General features: G+C 43.5%; 1 protein-coding gene across 1 annotated transcript in view; it reads left to right on the top strand.

Moving 5' to 3' along the window:
• The window catches only part of TMEM132C (transmembrane protein 132C), a 453,869-nt gene that overhangs the window by 400,309 nt on the left and 35,503 nt on the right, over nucleotides 1-18,057 (top strand). Inside the window, exon 5 of the mRNA XM_086345975.1 lies at nucleotides 15,337-15,480. Coding sequence (XP_086202101.1) covers nucleotides 15,337-15,480 — 144 coding nt within the window. The remainder of the gene's footprint in view (nucleotides 1-15,336; nucleotides 15,481-18,057) is intronic.

Raw genomic sequence — 18,057 nt, 5'->3', positions numbered from 1 at the left:
TTTCTCTATAGTCATAACAGACAACCACCGTCTCTTGCTTCTTTCCAGAGGTGCCATCCAATAACAGGACATTTGTTCCCTCTCTCTCTCTCGAAATCCAAAGACCTCTTTCTCACAGACTGATCTTCCCAGAACCTGCCACATGAGCTGGGGGAGCTTCCAGCTGCCTCAAATCTTCCTCCAACTGTGCTGTGTGTTTTCCCAACCCACTGCATTTCAGCCAAGATGGAGGAAGAAACCATGGGTTTTTTCCTACTCACATACTTTTTTTTTTTAAATGGAGTATAGTTGCTTTGCAATGCTGTGTTAGTTTCTGCTTACAGCAACACAAATCAGCTATATGTATACATATATCCCCTCCCTCTGGGACCTCCCCCCACCACTCCATCCCATCCCCTAGGTCATCACAGAGCACCAAGGTGAGCTCCCTGTGCTATACAGCAGCTTCCCACCAGCTGTCTATTTCACACATGGTAGAGTATATATGTCAATCCCAATCTCCCAATTCACTGCCCGTCCCCTCGTGTCCACGTGTTTGCTTTGTACGTCCAAAACTCTACTTTTGCCCTGCAAATAGGTTCATCTGTAACATTTTTCTATATCTCACATATATGTGTTAATATACAGTATTTGTTTTCCTCTTTCTGTCTTACTTCGCTCTGTATTGACAGACTCTAGGTCCATAATTAGAGACATGCAAATCAAAATTACAATGAGGTATCACCTCATACCGGTCAGAATGGCCATCATCAAAAAATCCACAAACAGTAAATGCTGGAGAGGGTGTGGAGAAAAGGGAACCCTGTTGCACTGTTGGTGGGAATGTAAATTGATACAGCCGCTTTGGAGAATGGTATGGAGGCTCCTCAAAAAATACATATTTTTTGAATACGTTTTATACTGAAGTACGGTGGATGTGCAGTTTTGTATGTTATAGGTGTACCACATAGTGATTCACAACTTTGAAGGTTATTCTCCACTTATTTATTGTTCAGTCACTAGGTCGCTGTATCACATTCGACTCTCTGTGACCCCATGGACTGCAGCACGCCAGGCTCCTCTGTCTTCCACTGTCTCCTGGAGTTTATTCATTCATGTTCACTGAGTCAGTGATGCTGTCTAACCATCGCGTCCTCTGCCACCCCCTTCTTTTTCCTTCAGTCTTTCCCAGAATTAGGGTCTTTTCCAACAAGGCAGCTCTTCTCATCAGGTGCCAAACCATTGGAGCTTCAGAATCAGTCCTTCCAATGAATATTCAGGGTTGATTTCCTTTAGGATTGACTGGTTTGATCTCCTTGCAGTCCAAGGGACTCTCAAGAGTCTTCTCCAGCACCACAATTCGAAAGCATCAGTTCTTCAGTGCTCAGCCTTCTTTATGGTCCAACTCTCACATCTGTATGTGACTACTGGAAAAACCATAGCTTTGACTATATGGACCTTTATTGGGAAAGTTATGTCTCTGCTTTTTGATATGTTGTCTAGGTTTGTCATAGCTTTTCTTCCAAGGAGCGAGCATCTTTTAATTTCATGGGCACAGTCACCGTCCACAATGATTTTGGAATCCAAGAGAATAAAATATGTCATTGCTTCTACCTTTTTTCCCATCCATTTGCCATGAAGTGATGGGACTCGATGCCGTGACCTTTGTTTTTTGAATGTTGAGTTTTAAGCCAGCTTTTTCACTCTCCTCTTTCACCCTTGTCAAGAGGACCCTTAGTTCCTCTTTACTTTCTGCCATTAGAGTGTTATCATCTGTGTACATGAGGTTGTTGATATTTCTCTCAGAAATCTTGATTCCAGCTTGGAATTAATCCAGCCCAGGATTTTGAATGGTGTACTCTGCATTGAAGTTAAATAAGCAGGGTGACAATACACAGCCTTGACAAACTCCTTTCCCAATGTTGAAGCAGTCAGTTGTTCCATACTCTGTTTATAGTTATTATAAAGTATCAGCTTTATTCCCCATGTTGTACAATATATCCTTTTAGCTTGTTTTGTACCTAATAGTTTGTACCTCTTACTCCCGTACTCCTATATTGCCCCTCCCTTTTCCCCTTCCCAGTCCCACTGATAACCACTCGTTGAGTCTCTGTATGTGTGTCTAGTCATACACTTTTCCCTCTGAAGCAGTCGTTTGTAATGTTATCCACCATGCTCAAGTCTGGAAAGATCAATTGTAGGGGTTTCTTATTTTTCAAGCAGTTATACTCACCCTCCTTGAGCTAAAAGCGTGTGCAGAGAACCAAGCCCTATCATACCATGAAAAACTAATCATGACTGCACATTAGAAAACACAAAATCAACTTGATTCAAAGACCTCTTCCTGCTTAACACAAGCTTCCCTGCTCTAGGGCCATCCTTCTTGTGGGTTCAAAGCCCCAGGGTCTCCCACATACAATGAAAATTATTGCCAGATGCAGATCCATCCAGTTTGTGCCAAGAATCCAGGCTTCCATGCCAGTCGCGGAGCTGATGGTCAGCTGCAGCTGAAAACAAAGTGAATCAGCGGAGATAACAGTTGAAGGAAAACAAAACTGTAAGGGTAATGGCAGGAGGTGGCACCTACAAGCATGCTTAGTTCTACAAAGCAGAAAGACTTGAACACCAGAGGGTTAGGAAACACCCTTGGGAACACGAGAGCCCCATCATTTGGGGAAAATGATCCTCTTGTTCAGAGCTTGGCAGAATTTTTCTGTAAAGGGCTAGAGAGTAAACATTTTAGGTTTTGCAGAGACAAGTACAGTGTCTGGTATATTTTCTTTCTGTGTATTTTTTTTAAGCCTTGACCAGTGTAAAGATCATTCTTGGCTCACCAGTTCACATAAAAAATCGACCATGGGCAGAATTTGGCCCCTGGATCTTGTTGATCAGACAGTAAAATTCTACCATGCCAAGAAAGGTATCGGGGGTAAGGCGCCCATAGATATCTCCTCTCCCTGCAAAAATGTAAGTGAATTCGGTTAAGTTGTCTTTAATTCTAAGAAGCAATACACAATTGCAATGTCTATCTCGGCCCTGACAGTGTGTGACAGTGAATCGGTAAACCATAGACTGTCCTAGTCATTGAATCACTCTAAGCCGCCTTCTTCGGGGAAAGCATGAAACTCGTCATCTGCAGTCACCTCCACACCCCCAAGTGCTAACGTGTCTGTTCTTCTAGGCAATGTGCTCACGTGCTTGCTACGTACTGTCTTATATTCATTTGATTATATTTTCTATGCCTCTCCCTCCAAAGCCAGTAGAGAAAAGAGAGTTTCAGGAGGACGTGCTGACTTTTCTCCATCTGCCAGTTGCCTCAACCCAGACATTTCACATTTGTGCTTAATAACTACCCTTTTAGTCAGCTAGGACTTTGTTCCAAGCCCTGACAGGCCATTCATAAACATGACCTGATTTAATCTTCACAACAACCTTAATGATTCCCCAGGTTCACAGCCGAGGAAACTGATGCTTGGGGAATTTATTTATTTATTTTAGCATGGTTAATCAGTTTTTTATTTGTCTTTAAATTTCTTTTTAAATTGGAAGATAATTGCTTTACAATGTTACGTTGGTTTCTGCTATGCAATAATGTCAATTAGCTAGGTCCTAAGTCGCTTCAGTCGTGTCCAACTCTTTGCAACCTGATAGACTGTATCCAGCTAGGCTCCTCTGTCCATGGGGATTCTCCAGGCAAGAATTCTGGGGTGGGTTGCCATTTCCTTCTCCAAGGAATCTTCCCAACCCAGGGGTCAAACCCACTTCTCTTATTTCTTCTGCATTGGCAGGCGGGTTCTTCATCGCAAACGCCTCCTGGGAAGCCCCTCATATATATATATATATATATGCCAATGCAACGCTGTCAATTTATCCCACCCTCTCCTTCCCTGCCCCCAGTCTCCACAGGTCCACTCTCTACATCTGCATCTCTAGTCCTAATCATATCTCTATTGCAAATAGGTTCATCAGTACTGTTTTTCTAGATTCCATATGTGTGCATTAGTATACGATATTTGTTTTTCTCTTTCTGACTTCACTTGGAGAATTTAAAACACAGCAAAGAAAGAGCAGAGACAGAACCAAGGCAGTTCTGTTCCATGTGCTAGCTCTTCAGTGTCGAGCAGGAGGAGAGACCACATGTCTCAGCCCTGGAGGTCCACATTTAAACCTGGCCAGGCCACCTCGGGGCTGTGTACCCTGGACACGGCACTCAACCAGCTCGGGCCTCAGCACCCCCATGCGTAAGACCAGGCAAAATAAGACTACATGCTTCATGGGCTGGTAGTAGAGATGAATGCGTTTAGCAGTGCCTGTTGTGTAGGCAGCGCTCCCCAAATGGGACCTTTTTGAAAATTATTATTATTAAATGCTGTTTATACTTCTAAATGACTCCCAGGCACATACTCATTGAGAGAGATTGTTTTCTTTTTTATTATTGAAATATAGTTGATTTACAATGTTGTGTTAATTTCTGGTGTACAACAAAGTGATTTAATTATATATATATATATATATATACTTTTTTGGCTTCCCAGGTGGCTCAGTGGTAAAGAATCTGCCTGCCAAGCAGAAGAACATGGGTTTGATCCCTGGGTCGGGAAGATTCCCCTGGAGGAGGCAATGGCAACCCACCCCAGTATTCTTGACTGGAGAGACCCATGGGCAGAGGAGCCCGGTGGGCTGCAGTCCATGGGGTCGCACAGAGTCAGACATGACTGAGCGATACACCACCACCAATCTTTTTCATTTTTTTTCCATTATGGTTTATTACAAGATATTGGATACAGTTCCCTGTGCTCTATAATAGGACCTTGTTATTTATCCATCCTACACATACTGTTTTGCATCTGCTAATCCCAAACTCCCCATCCATCCTTCTCCCACCACCATCTTCCCCGCCTCCAGCTTGGCAAGCACCAGGCTATTCCCTATGCCTATGACTCTGTTTCTGTTTCATAGACAGGTTCGTTTGTGTCATGCTTTAGATGCCACACATAAGTGACGTCATATGACATTTGTCTTTCTCTTTCTGACCGCCTTCACTTAGTATGATCCTCTCTAGGTCCGTCCATGTTGCTGCAAATGCCATTATTTCATTCTTTTTATGGCTCAGTAGTATTCCACTATACATGGGTGCCACATCTTCTTTGCCCATTCATCTCTCAATGAATATTTAGGTTGCTTCCATGTCTTGGCTCTTGTGAATAGGGCTGCTATGGACATAAGGGTGCATGTAACTTTTCAAATTGTAGTTTTGTCTGGATAGATGCCCAGGAGCGGGATTACTGGACCCCATGGCAATTCTAGTTTTAGTTTTTTGAGGACCTTTCATACTGTTGTCCAAAGTGGCTGCACCAACTTAACATTCCCACCAACAGTGTAGGAGGATTTCCCTTGAGAGAGGTTGTTTTATACCTTCTGGAATATTTTAGATTAAACTTGCCTCATCCTCAGCCTCTCATGAGATCTGAACCCCCAGTGTCAGTATAGAAGGCCAGGCATCTGGTCCTTGACCTGAAAATGCATTTTATCTTGGTCTCTTTTCTGGGGTGAGTGAACGGAGGATGGATGGATGGATCGACTTATCTGAGGCCACATGGACAGCCAAGAAGCAAAACTAGGTCTGAGCCTGGCCATGACCTCTTCGTGGGATTCTCCAGGCAAGAACACTGGAGTGGATTGCCATTTCCTCCTCCAGGGGATCTTCCTGACCCAGGGGTCAAACCCATGTCTTCTGCTTGGCAGGCAGATTCTTTATCACTGAGACAGCTGGGAAGCTGAAAAAGAATATATATATAATTAAATCACTTTGCTGTACACCAGAAACTAACACAGCATTGTAAATTGGTACTAACCCATCTCCCATACACTTTTCCTTCTCTTTTTAAAGTGGGCTTCCCTGGTAACTCAGACAGTAGAGAGTCCACCAGCAAAGCAGGACACCTGGGTTTGATCCCTGGGTCAGGAAGATCCCCTGGAGAAGGGAAGCCTGGTGGGCTACAGTCCATGGGGTCTCAAAGAGTCAGACACAACTGAGCAACTAACACACTGAGATGTAATTCATACAATGAATTTATACAATAAGTATAAAATGCACCATTTTTTGACAGACCTATAGGGTATTGTTTATTTATTTTCTATATTTAATATTTTTAATTTTTTTGTTGAGGTGTGGTTGATATACAATATCATGTGTTTCAGATATACAGCATAGTGATTCACAACTGTTGAAGGTTGTACTCTGTTTATAGTTATTATAAAATATTAGCTATATTCCCTTTGTTGTACAGTAAATCCTTATAGTTTATTTTATACTTAATACTCTGTACCTCTTACTCCCCTACTTTTATACTGTCCCTCCCTCTTTTCCCTCCCTACTGGTAACCAATACTTTATTCTCTGTATCTGTGAGTCTGCTTCTGGTTTTGTTATCTTCATTAGTTTGTTTCATTTTTAGATCCCACATGTAAGTGGTAACATAAAATATTTGTCTTTGTCTGACTTAGTTCACTCAGTTTAACAATCTCTAGGTCCATCCGTGCTGCTGCAAACGGCAGAATTTCATTTTTTTATGTCTAATATTCCATTGTTTGTGTGTGTTTGTGTTTGTATCACATCTTCTTTATCCATTCATCTGTTGACGGACACTTAGTTTGCTTCCATATCGTAGCATTAGTAAAAATGCTGCTATGAACATTTGGGGCACGTGTATCTTTTTGAATGAATACTTTCTCTTCTTTGGATAAATACCCAGGAGTGGAATAAAATGTACCATTTTAAAGTCTTTAGTGGATGGTTCTTAATATATTTACAAGGTTGTGCAGCCATCACCACTGTACAATTCCAGAACATTCCCATCACCCTAAAATAAAAATCATACTCTTCAAGCAGCCAGTCTGCCTTCCCACCACCACCCCCCCACGCCCCAGCCAAGCTCCTGGCAACCATCAGTTCATCAGTTTGCTTTCCATCTCTGTGGATTTGCCTATGCAAATAGGCATTTGCATAAAATTAGACATTTTATATAAATGGAATCATATAATAGGTGTCATTTTGTGTTTGGCTCCTTTCAGTTAACGTGTTTCAAGGTTTATCCGCATGGTCCCACATATCAGCACTTCATCCCTTTTTTGCAACTGAGTAATATTGCACTGAGTGGACATCACACATTTTCATTCTTCTTATTTCTCTCCTTGAGAAGCCTCTGGGCATTTCACACCCACTCCTGGGATAAGTACCCCATCCCCTGGCCGTTTGGACTTTTCTTGTCTTGGCTGCACCACATGGCATGTGAGATCTTAGTTCTATGATCAAGGATCTAACCAGTGATCCTTGCATTGGAAGCATGGAGTCTTAACCACTGGACTGCCAAGGAAGTCTGTGAACTTATCTTTTCCATCAGTTCACACACCCTCAACTTTTTCAACCCTTCAGAAGCAATTCTGTCTTCTCAATTTATTTAAAAATTAAAACTCCACAATTTGTTAAAAAAAAAATTGCAGAAAGTGGCCAAACCAATTTACATTTATGAGGGCAAATCAAACAAAGTGCATTTTCTCTGAAGCCTCCAGGTTTTTTCAAGTTTGAAATGACAGTGATTCAAAAGTACCTTACTTGATTGATTCTTTTCAGAAACACAGAGCCGTTCTCTGGTTCCTGACAGAAGTGGGCGGAGAGAGGGGGAAAAAAACCAATAAAAGCAGAGAACAAACATTTAATAACACAAAAAGTGTCCAGGTAACAGTTCTGTCTTAGTCACGTTCTGCAAGGCTCTGGAACGGTGTTGATGAGTGGAATCTGATGTGTGCTGGGGGACAGGAAGTGTACACCCACCTACTTTCAAGAGGGAGGGCTCCATTCATTGATGCTGAGCATCTCATACCTCAGGGGGCCTGGAGAAAAGGCAGCTCGCAGCCTGGCCTCCAGAGCAGCGCAATGTAGAGGATGAAGGCAGGCAGCACCTGCTCCTGGCTGGTCCTGCACAAAATGAACTCTTCCAGGTCCAGCTGGGGGTTTAGAAAACCCACAACTGTAGGTGTTTAAATAGTGCGCCGGGGAACTTCCCTGGTGGTCCGGTGGTTAAGAATCTGCCTGCCAAGCAATTCAGGGGACCTGAGTTAGACCCCTGTTGGGGAAGATTCCACATGCCACGAGGCAACTGAGCCTGTGTGCCACAACTGCTGAGCCCACACTCTAGAGTCTGTGCTCGAAAAACAGGAGACGTCACTGCAACGAGAAACCTGCACACTGTGAGTTGAGAAAGCCCGCACACAGTAATGAAGGTTCAGGGCAGCCAAAACTCAGTTAATTAATTAATTAAAATAAATAGTGTGTCGGGCATATTGCTGCAAGTTGGCCTCGACTCTAAAAGGATTTGTGGGGAGCAATCAGCCCCGTATCTGTAACTTGCAATGTCAGTTTCGTGCACGCACACATATTTTTAACTCGCCAGGAAAGGTTCCCTCCTTCCCAGCACAGCATCTCTCCAAGTCTCTGGGAGAGGACAGAAGAGTTTTACAGTCAGACCAGGATACTGTGCCCAGTCCATGCCTGGTTCCTCACCATCCCCTTGCTTCTGCATTGTGTGCTGTTGTTTTCAGTAATCCCACAGCTATGTCCGTAATTAGGAGAAACCAGAAAAATACAACCCAACCTGAAAATTGTTCACTCACAAGAATCCGAGGATGGTGTGGGAGTTCTTCATTTCCCACCCCCTCAAAGGCACCAGGCCCACCTTGGAAAGGCAGCCAAGGGTTCTTCTTCAGTGACTCAAGCCCATACCCACTGGGTATTTTTTCTCCTCTCTTCTCTCCCAGAATTCCAGATTCACAACCCAAGGAACCCTGGAGTATAATACCCTCCAGACACACAAACATTGGCTGCCTCTCAACATCACTCCTCTGTGATTTTATGCTAACAGAATCCATACATCTTCTCCAAAGTATCAAGGACCCCTTCTCAGGTTATGCTAAAGGACATATTTTACTTTCTAGGGTTACTGTAGCAAAATACACGACTGGGCGGTTAAACAACAGAGCTTTAATTTCTCACAATTCTGGAGGCCAGAAATCCAAGATAAGGGTGTCAGAAGCTCTGTTTTCTCCTGAAGCCTCTGTCCTTGGCTCGCTAGGCCCATCCATGTTGCTGCCAGTAGCATCGTTTCATTCTTTTTATGGCTGAGTAATATTCCATAGTACATTTTTATAAGGTATAGGTTTTAGTACATGTGTGCATTGTGAACTGACAACCACAATCAAGCAGTTAACACATCCATCACCTCACATAGTTACCATGTGTGTGTGCGTGCATGGGCATGCACATTGAGAACACTTTAGATCTACTTTCTTAGGAAATTGCAAGTATTCGATACATGTTATTAGCTATGATCACCATGCTGTACGTGTGGTCTCCAGAACTTATCCATCTTATAAACAAACTCCCAGCCCCTGACCAGTCTACTTTCTGATTTTATGAGTACAACTTTTTTTTTTCAGATGCTACATATAAGTGAGATCACACAGTGTTTGACTTCTGTGTCTGACTTTTTTCATTTAGCAAAGCATCGTCCAGTTTCATCCATGTTATCACAAATATCAGTATTTTCTCTTTCAATTTTTAAACTTATTTATATTATTTTTGTTCTCACTGGGTCTTTGATGCTGAACGCAGGCTTTCTCTAGTTGCAGTGCCCGGGCTTCTCTTGTTACAGAGCAAGGCTCCAAGTGAGCAGCCTCAGTAGTTTGCAGCACATATGCTCAGTTGCCCCAAGACATATGGAATCTTCCCGGACCCGAAATCAAACCTGGGTCCCCTGAATTGGCAGGTAGACTCCCAACCACTGAACCACCAGGGAGGTCCGGATTTTCTTCTTTTTTGATGTTGACTAGTATTCCACTGTATACATATATACCACATTTTCTTTGTCTGTTCATCTGTAGACAGACACTCAGGTGTTTCCATATCTTGACTACTGTGGATAATACTGCCATGAACAAGGGGTGTGGATAACCCTTCAAGATGGTGAGTTCTTCTTATTAGGGTATATACTCAGAAATGGGATTGCTGGATGACACGATTGTTCTATTTTTAATTTTCTGAAGACCCTCTGTACAGTGGCTGCACCAATTTACACTCCCACCAACAGTGCATAAGGGTTTTCTTTCTTCTAGATCTTCACCAGCAAGTCATCTTTTGACTTTTGGATAATATCCACCTAAACAGGTGTGAAGTAATATCTCTTTGTGGTTTTGATTTACACTGGTTAGTAATGTTAAACATCTTTTCATGTGTCTGTTGGCCATGTGGATATTGTCTTTGAAGAGTTGTCTGTTCAGGTCCTTTGCCCATTTTTAAATTGGGCTATTTGGGGATTTTGTTTGTTTTTTGCTGTTGAGTTCTTTGATGGAAGAACACAGATTTGAGCCATGGAGAATGTAGCTGGAGGTCTACTATACAGAAATAGCTTACTAATTGATGAAACCAAACAGTGGGAAAGAGTCAAGAGATGGAGAGATGTAGGAATTAATTGCAGTTTTGTTTTGAGAACCTGGTTCTAGCAATACCTGAAGCTGATATCTTCCCTCAGATACTTGAGTTGTACAAGGCAATAAGTCGCCTTTTTGTTTAGACTGAATTGAGTTGGATTTTTGCCACTTGGCTTAAAGCTCAACATTCAGAAAATGAAGATCATGGCATCCGTTCCCACCACTTCATGGGAAATAGATGGAGAAACAGTGGAAACAGTGTCAGACTTTATTTTTCTGGGCTCCAAAATCACTGCAGATGGTGACTGCAGCCATGAAATTAAAAGACGCTTACTCCTTGGAAGGAAAGTTATGACCAACCTAGACAGCATATTCAAAAGCAGAGACATTACTTTGCCAACAAAGGTTTGTCTAGTCAAGGCTATGGTTTTTCCAGTGGTCATGTATGGATGTGAGAGGTGGACTGTGAAGAAGGCTGAGTGCCGAAGAATTGATGCTTTTGAACTGTGGTGTTGGAGAAGACTCTTGAGAGTCCCTTGGACTGCAAGGAGATGCAACCAGGCCATTCTGAAGGAGATCAGCCCTGGGATTTCTTTGGAAGGAATGATGCTAAAGCTGAAACTCCAGTACTTTGGCCACCTGATGTGAAGAGTTGACTCATTGGAAAAGACTCTGATGCTGGGAGGGATTGGGGGCAGGAGGAGAAGGGGACGACAGAGGATGAGATGGCTGGATGGCATCACTGACTCGATGGACGTGAGTCTGAGTGAACTCCGGGAGTTGGTGATGGACAGGGAGGCCTGGTGTGCTGCGATTCATGGGGTTGCAAAGAGTCAGACACGACTGAGCGACTGATCTGATCTGATCTGAATGAGAAAGTCCTGACAGACCCAATATTGTGGTTGCCTGCTTGCTTGTGCCTCCCACCCCCCACCATCCCATACATCTGTGTGGATGGGGGCTTATCACTCTGGTTCACTGTGTTATAACCCAGTGACAAGAGCATGCTGGGTGCACAGTAAGGGTTCATTAAATGGCTGGTGGATCTTCATGGTTATGTAGGATTTGACAGGTGGAAAGAGACGTGGATGATGTGGTCTAATCCCTTAATTTGTAAAATGAAGAAACCAAGATCCAAACAATAAGAGTATAATGAAGGCTCTATAGAAAATTAAAGCATAGTGTAGAATCTGGGATTCCAGACTCCCCATGCCCACCAAGTAACAAATACTCACCAAAGCGGTTGATCAGGAAAGGAGTCTTTTTCTTTATTTCTTTTACTTAAAAATTATTTTATAGTGAAGTATCTTTGATTTAGATTGTTGTGTTGGTTTAAGGTGTACAGCAAAGTGATTCAGTGTATCTATTCTTTTTTAAATTCTTTTCCATTTAGGTTATTATAGAGTATAGAGCAGAGTGCTCTACCGTAGGTCTTTGTTGATTGTTTTAAATATAGCAGTGTGTACATGTCCAACCCAACCTCCCAGTCTATCTCTCCCCGCACCGTTTCCCTCTGATAACCATAAATTCATTCTCTAAGTCTGTGAATCTATTTCTGTTTTGTAAATAAGCTCATTTTGTATCATTTTTTTAGATTAGAAAGGAATTTTTAAATACAAGGAACTTCATCCCTGTGGCTTAACCAGGTTATCCAAAGATCAATGCTTTCTTCACTCATTTGGCATTTTTGTTATTTTTAACTTTTCATTAAGTTTTGGAGTACAGCTTTGTGATAGTTTCAGGTGGACAAAGGGACTCAGCCGTACATACACATGTATCCATTCTGCCTCAAACTCCCCTCCCATCCCGGTTGCCACATAACACTGAGCAGAGTTCCCTGTGTTATACAGTAGGTCCTTGTTGGTTATCCATTTTAAATATTGGCATTTCTGTGACTGTTCATTTGTGCTCCTGAAGTTGATCTTGGTTCACGAAAAATATCTAGTGACCCACCAGTGTTAATCTTGGTGTAACTCAGTGTAGGGATAGGAAGTCTCAGGTGAAAGACCGTGTGTGCATGTGTGTGTGAGAGAGAGAGAGAAACTGCAGCGACCATTAGCAAGCTAATCACAATTAATCCACGAGGGAGTTTGCTGCTTTAATGAAGCCATTAGCCAAAGACCATTCTCAGAAAGAAAATGTTAAGACTGAACTCTGAGCACATTACCTGTAATGAACCTGAAAATGGACTTGGGGAATTTCTGCAGTATTCTTGGCATCAGTAATAGCCAATGTACAAGCTGCCCAAATGGCAGCTCCAGCGCCAGGAATCCCATGGACCCAAGCTTCCCAGATGGCAGCTCCAACTCCAGCTCCAGGAATCCCATGGACCCAAGAGAAGACATGGCAGAGGGTCAGTGGGCACCAGCGTCGAAGAGAGGCTGGCACTCCCCTTTGTAACTGAGGGCTCTTTCTTTCAGCTGTGCACTTAGCTAATGCAAAAGGTCACTTCTGTGTCAATTGCTTCCCTGGAGGAAGAACTGAGAAAATCTCTTTCCTTGCATCTCCTGCTTCAAAGTAGAGCAGCATTTCTGGAGAGGGATTTGGGGAGAAATTGACTCAGAGGTAAAAGGTGCCAATAGCCATCCCAAAGTCACAGACCCCTTTTCATCTTCGTTTGACCATAGGGAACAGGATGGAACAAGTGCCAGTAGGCAGCGCCTACAGATTTAAGAGAGAAGGCGTTTTCTTCATCACTTTGCAAATCATAAGACACACGAGAGGTGTGATGCTAATCATTTTGCATGAAGTCAGTATGAACAGGGTAAAGCAGAGCCCCCAGACCTCCAAGGGAATGGGCCACAGTGGGGCAACAGGAGAAGACTGGTGTGCTACACAAAGCAAGGAAGCCAGTTGCCAAGATGTAGCAGTGATGATGGGCATTTGGGGTAAAAATTACCCAACTCTTTGATTGCTCTTGTAGTGAGTATCTGGGGCTTCCCCGCTGGCTCAGGAGTAAAGAACCTGCCTGTCAATGCAGGAAATGCAAGAGATGAGGGTTCGATTCCCAGGTGGGGAAGATCCCCTGGAGGCGGGCATGGCAACCCACTCCAGTATTCTTGCCTGGAAACCCAGGGACAGAGGAGCCTGGCAGGCTCCTGCATTGGCAGGCAGGTTCTTTACTAGCTGAACCACCATGGAAGCCCAAGATCCTTCATCATAACTGCAAAGTCCCTTTTACCATATAAGGCAACAGACATACAGGTTCTGGAGACTGGAACATGGGCATCTTGGTGATTCCACCTTCCACAGTACTTTCCTGCACAAAGTAGCCAGGCAACTGCTGTTGCTTACAACTGAAACCTCACTGATGTGTGCCTTTTACTTGGTCTCTGCATCATATTTTTTTTATTGTCATGGTTGAAAACTAGGAAGACAATCACAAATAAACTAAAAGTAAATTGTGAAACACCTAGCACCAGGTTATCTTTCTAAAGTGAAAGTGAAGTCGCTCAGTCGTGTCCGACTCTTAGCGACCCCATGGACTACAGCCCACCAGGCCCTCCATCCATGGGATTTTCCAGGCAAGAGTACTGGAGTGGGGTGCCATTGCCTTCTCCTTTAACAGCGGCTAGGCATATTATTTTTACTTGGAGCTGGTATACTTGGTGACAGCCTTAGTGCCCTCGGACATGGCGTGCTTGGCCAGCTCCCCAGGTAGCAGCAAGCGCACGGCGGTCTGGACCTCCCTGGATGTGATAGTCGAGCGCTTGTTGTAATGCGCCAGGTGCGATGCCTCGCCAGCGATGCACTCGAAAATGTCGTTGAGGAAGGAGTTCATGATTCCCATAGCCTTGGACGAGATGCCGGTGTCTGGATGGACTTGCTTCAGCACCTTGTACACGTACACGGAGTAGCTCTCCTTGCGGCTGCGCTTGCGCTTCTTGCCGTCCCAGATTTTTTTCTACAAATCTATCATGAGATTTTGCACCTGGATCTGATCAAACAAAAATTTAACTTATTTGTGAGAATAGGCTACAAAGAGGACAGGCTTTATTACAATGAGACAATTCACCCAGACGTAACAAGAAATGAGCAAGTATACTAAAAATCCCCATGCTGTGCCTTGCAGACTCTGTTTTGAACATTCATTTTTATTTTGTTTTTTAAATTTATTTTTAATTGGAGGATAATTGCTTTACACTGTTGTGTTGGTTTCTGCCGTACATCAACAGGAATCAGCCATGCATGCATGCTTCGTCACTTCAGTCATGTCCGACTCTTTTCGACCCTGTGGACTGTAGCCCACCAGGCTGCTCTGTCCACAGGGTTCTCCAGGCAAGAATTTTGGAGTGGGTTGCCATGCCCTGCAACAGGGTATCTTTCTGATCCAGGGATTGAACCTGTGTCTCCTGCATTGCAGGTGGATTCTTTACCTACTGAGTCACCTGGGAAGAACCCCTCCATCCCACCCACCTCCCATCCCACTCCTCTGGGTTGTCACAGAGCACCGGGCTGAGCTCCCTGTGTTATACAGCAACTTTCCATTAGCTATCTACTTTATATATGGTAATATATATGTTTCAATGATACTCTCTCAATTCGTACCCCACCTGCCGCCCCACTGTGTCCATAAGACTGTTGAATATTCATTTTTAAATCAAGTTTTTAAACCACAAATTTGACTCCTCTAAAAAACTCCAAAATACACAATTTGAACTTGCCACTCAGGTCAGCACATAGAGTCCTTGACTTTAAGATGATCTTCTGTCTAGCAAGCAGGACACCTATAACCCTTTTGCCCGGGTTCCTAAGGTAACTGTGGCCATGTCTTGTCTAAACGAGGAGAGGCACACACCGTGGAAGGCTTCCCCTAGTCTCCAAGAGAACCAAATAGCTCCCTTGACCCAGGTATGTCTCCTTCTTCCCGCAGGACACTGAGATCCTGAACACCGCCATCCTCACGGGAAAGACAGTTGCCATGCCTATCAAGGTGGTCACCGTGGAGGAGAACAGTATCGTGACAGATATCTCGGAGTCCGTGGAATGCAAGTCCACAGATGAGGAGGTCATCAAAGTAAGTGATTCCAGGGAGTTTCCTGGCAGTCAAGGGGTTAGGACTCAGCACTTTCATTGCCAGGGCTGGGGTTCAATCCCTGGTTGGGGAACTAAGATCCTGCAAGCCAGGTGGCACAGCCAGAAAGAAAAATGTGTAAAGTAAGTGATTCCATTAGTCATCTGGATTGAGCTGGTGGAAACTTCGTGGGGGCGTCTTGTTCACCAAGAGAAGTTAGCCTGGTGAAATAAGAGGTCTGGTGGGTTGGTTTGTGTTCACAACCTTTCTGGCTTCACTAAACTTTCCCATTTCCATCTCTTAATTTGATATCATGCCAGCCTTGTTGTCATCAAGTGTGCTGTGGACTGTAAGTCAGACCCAAGTACCTACAGTAACCAAGCGGGTGATTTAAGTGAGCGAAGTGGTAAATCAGACAAGCCCATTTCTGGAAGGGCAGCCATGGTCAACTCCTGCCAATTATAGGGGCTTCCCTGGTGGCTCAGATCTGGGTTCAGTTCCTGGGTTGGGAAGACCCCCTGGAGAAGGAAATGACAACCCACTCCAGTACTCTTGCCTGGAAAATCCCATGGATGGAGGAGCCTGGCAGGCTACAGTCCATGGGATCGCAAAGAATTATGGCCGTGTATAAATGTGAGTTCAGGATTGGTACACCTTCAAGAGATGCCTCAAATTTCGTAAAAGTCATCGGTTTTTCAATGTTGGCAACAAATGTAATAAAAAAGAAAACTACAATGGGCAAAAAATAAAATATAAAACACACCGGCCGCGTGCATCTGAACCATGGGGCAGCCGTTGAAACCACTGTTCCATGAGGCAAATTAGAAACACTGGGTCAAATTCAGCCTACCACCTGCTTTGTAAGTAAGTTTCATTGAAACATGACACTCAAATCTATTTCTTTTTTAAAAAAATTTTTTTGAAGAAAATATTCTTTAAATTCTATAATATTTTGTGGTTTTCAAAAGTTTCACACGCATGATTTCATATACCCATAATAATCCTTTTGTCCTGCTATCCCTGTTACCCCTGCCCCCACTGGTAACCACTGGCTTGTTCTCTGTCTGCAAGTCTGCTTATTTTTTGTTTTATTTACTAATTTGTTGTATTTTTCAGATTTCACATATAAGTGATATCATACAGAATTTGTCTTTCTCTGTCTGCTGTATTGCACTTAGCATAAGGTCCTCCAAGTCCATCCACGTTGATGCAAATGGCAAAATTTCATTCTTTCAAATCTGTCTCTATATTGTCTGTGGCTGCTTTTGAATAAGTTTCCATGGAGACTATGTCATCTGCTGGTCTAAGATAGTTACCATTAAAAAAAATCTTTTTTGATTTTTTAAATAAATATAAAAGGAAAGTTACCATTTTGTCCTGCCAAAAGAAAGTTTTCCTGGAGAATCCCTGCCTTAGACACTACCTTTTTTAAAATTTTATTGGAGTACAGTTGATTTACAATGTTGTGTTAGTTTCAGGTGTACAACAAAGTGATTTGGTTATACCTATGCTTCCCTGGTAACTCAGACGGTAAAGCGTCTGCCTACAATGCGGGAGACCCGGGTTCGATCCTTGGGTCGGGAAGATCTCCTGGAGAAGGCAATGGCAACCCACTCCAGTACCCTTGCCTGGAAAATCCCATGGACCAAGGAGCCTGGTAGGCTACAGTCCGTGGGGTCGCAAAGAGTTGGACACGACTGAGTGATTTCACTTCACTTCATACATATATCTCAGAGAAGGCAATGGCAACCCACTCCAGTACTCTTGCCTGGAAAATCCCATGGACGGAGGAGCCTGGTAAGCTGCAGTCCATGGGGTCGCTAAGAGTCGGACACGACTGAGCGACTGCACTATCACTTTTCACTTTCGTGCATTGGAGGAGGAAATGGCAACCCACTCCAGTGTTCTTGCCTGGAGAATCCCAGGGACAGCAGGGCCTGGTGGGCTGCCGTCTATGGGGTCGCACAGAGTCGGACACGACTGAAGCGACTTAGCAGCAGCAGCAGCAGCATACATATATCTATTTTTTTTCATATTCTTTCCCCATATAGGCCATTATACAGTGTTGAGTCGAGTTCCCTGTGCTAGACAGACAGCAGGTCTTTGTTAGTTATCTGTTGTATATATAGTACCCCAGTGTTCATTGCAGCACTATTTACAATAGCCAGGACATGGAAGCCGGTCCTAAAAGTCCATCAACCAATGAATGGACAAAGAAGATGTGGTACGTATAGAATAGGATATTACTCAGCCGTATGAAAAGAATGAAATAACGCCATTTGCAGCAACATGGATGGACCCAGAGATAGTCATACCAAGTGAAGTAAGTCAGAAAAAGACAAGTATCACATGACACCACGTATATGTGGAATCTAAAGAAAGATACAAATGAACTTATCTACAAAACATAAATAGAGTCACAGATGTAGAAATCAAGCTTATGGTTACTAGGAGGTAACCGGGGGGGGGGGGGGGGGGGTATAAATTGAGACTGTCTTGAAGCAAGGACCCTACTTTTTGATCTTTCCTACCAACATTTACCATGATCACGCGCCCACAACGCTTGCTCAAAGAATAAGA

This window comes from Bos grunniens, chromosome 17, assembly GCF_055505025.1.
Source record: "Bos grunniens cultivar Pamir isolate PY7600 chromosome 17, Bosgru_T2T1.0, whole genome shotgun sequence".
Classification (NCBI taxonomy): Eukaryota; Metazoa; Chordata; class Mammalia; order Artiodactyla; family Bovidae; genus Bos; species Bos grunniens.
Note: the sequence above shows the minus strand (reverse complement) of the source record. Positions and strands in the feature narration are given on the sequence as shown.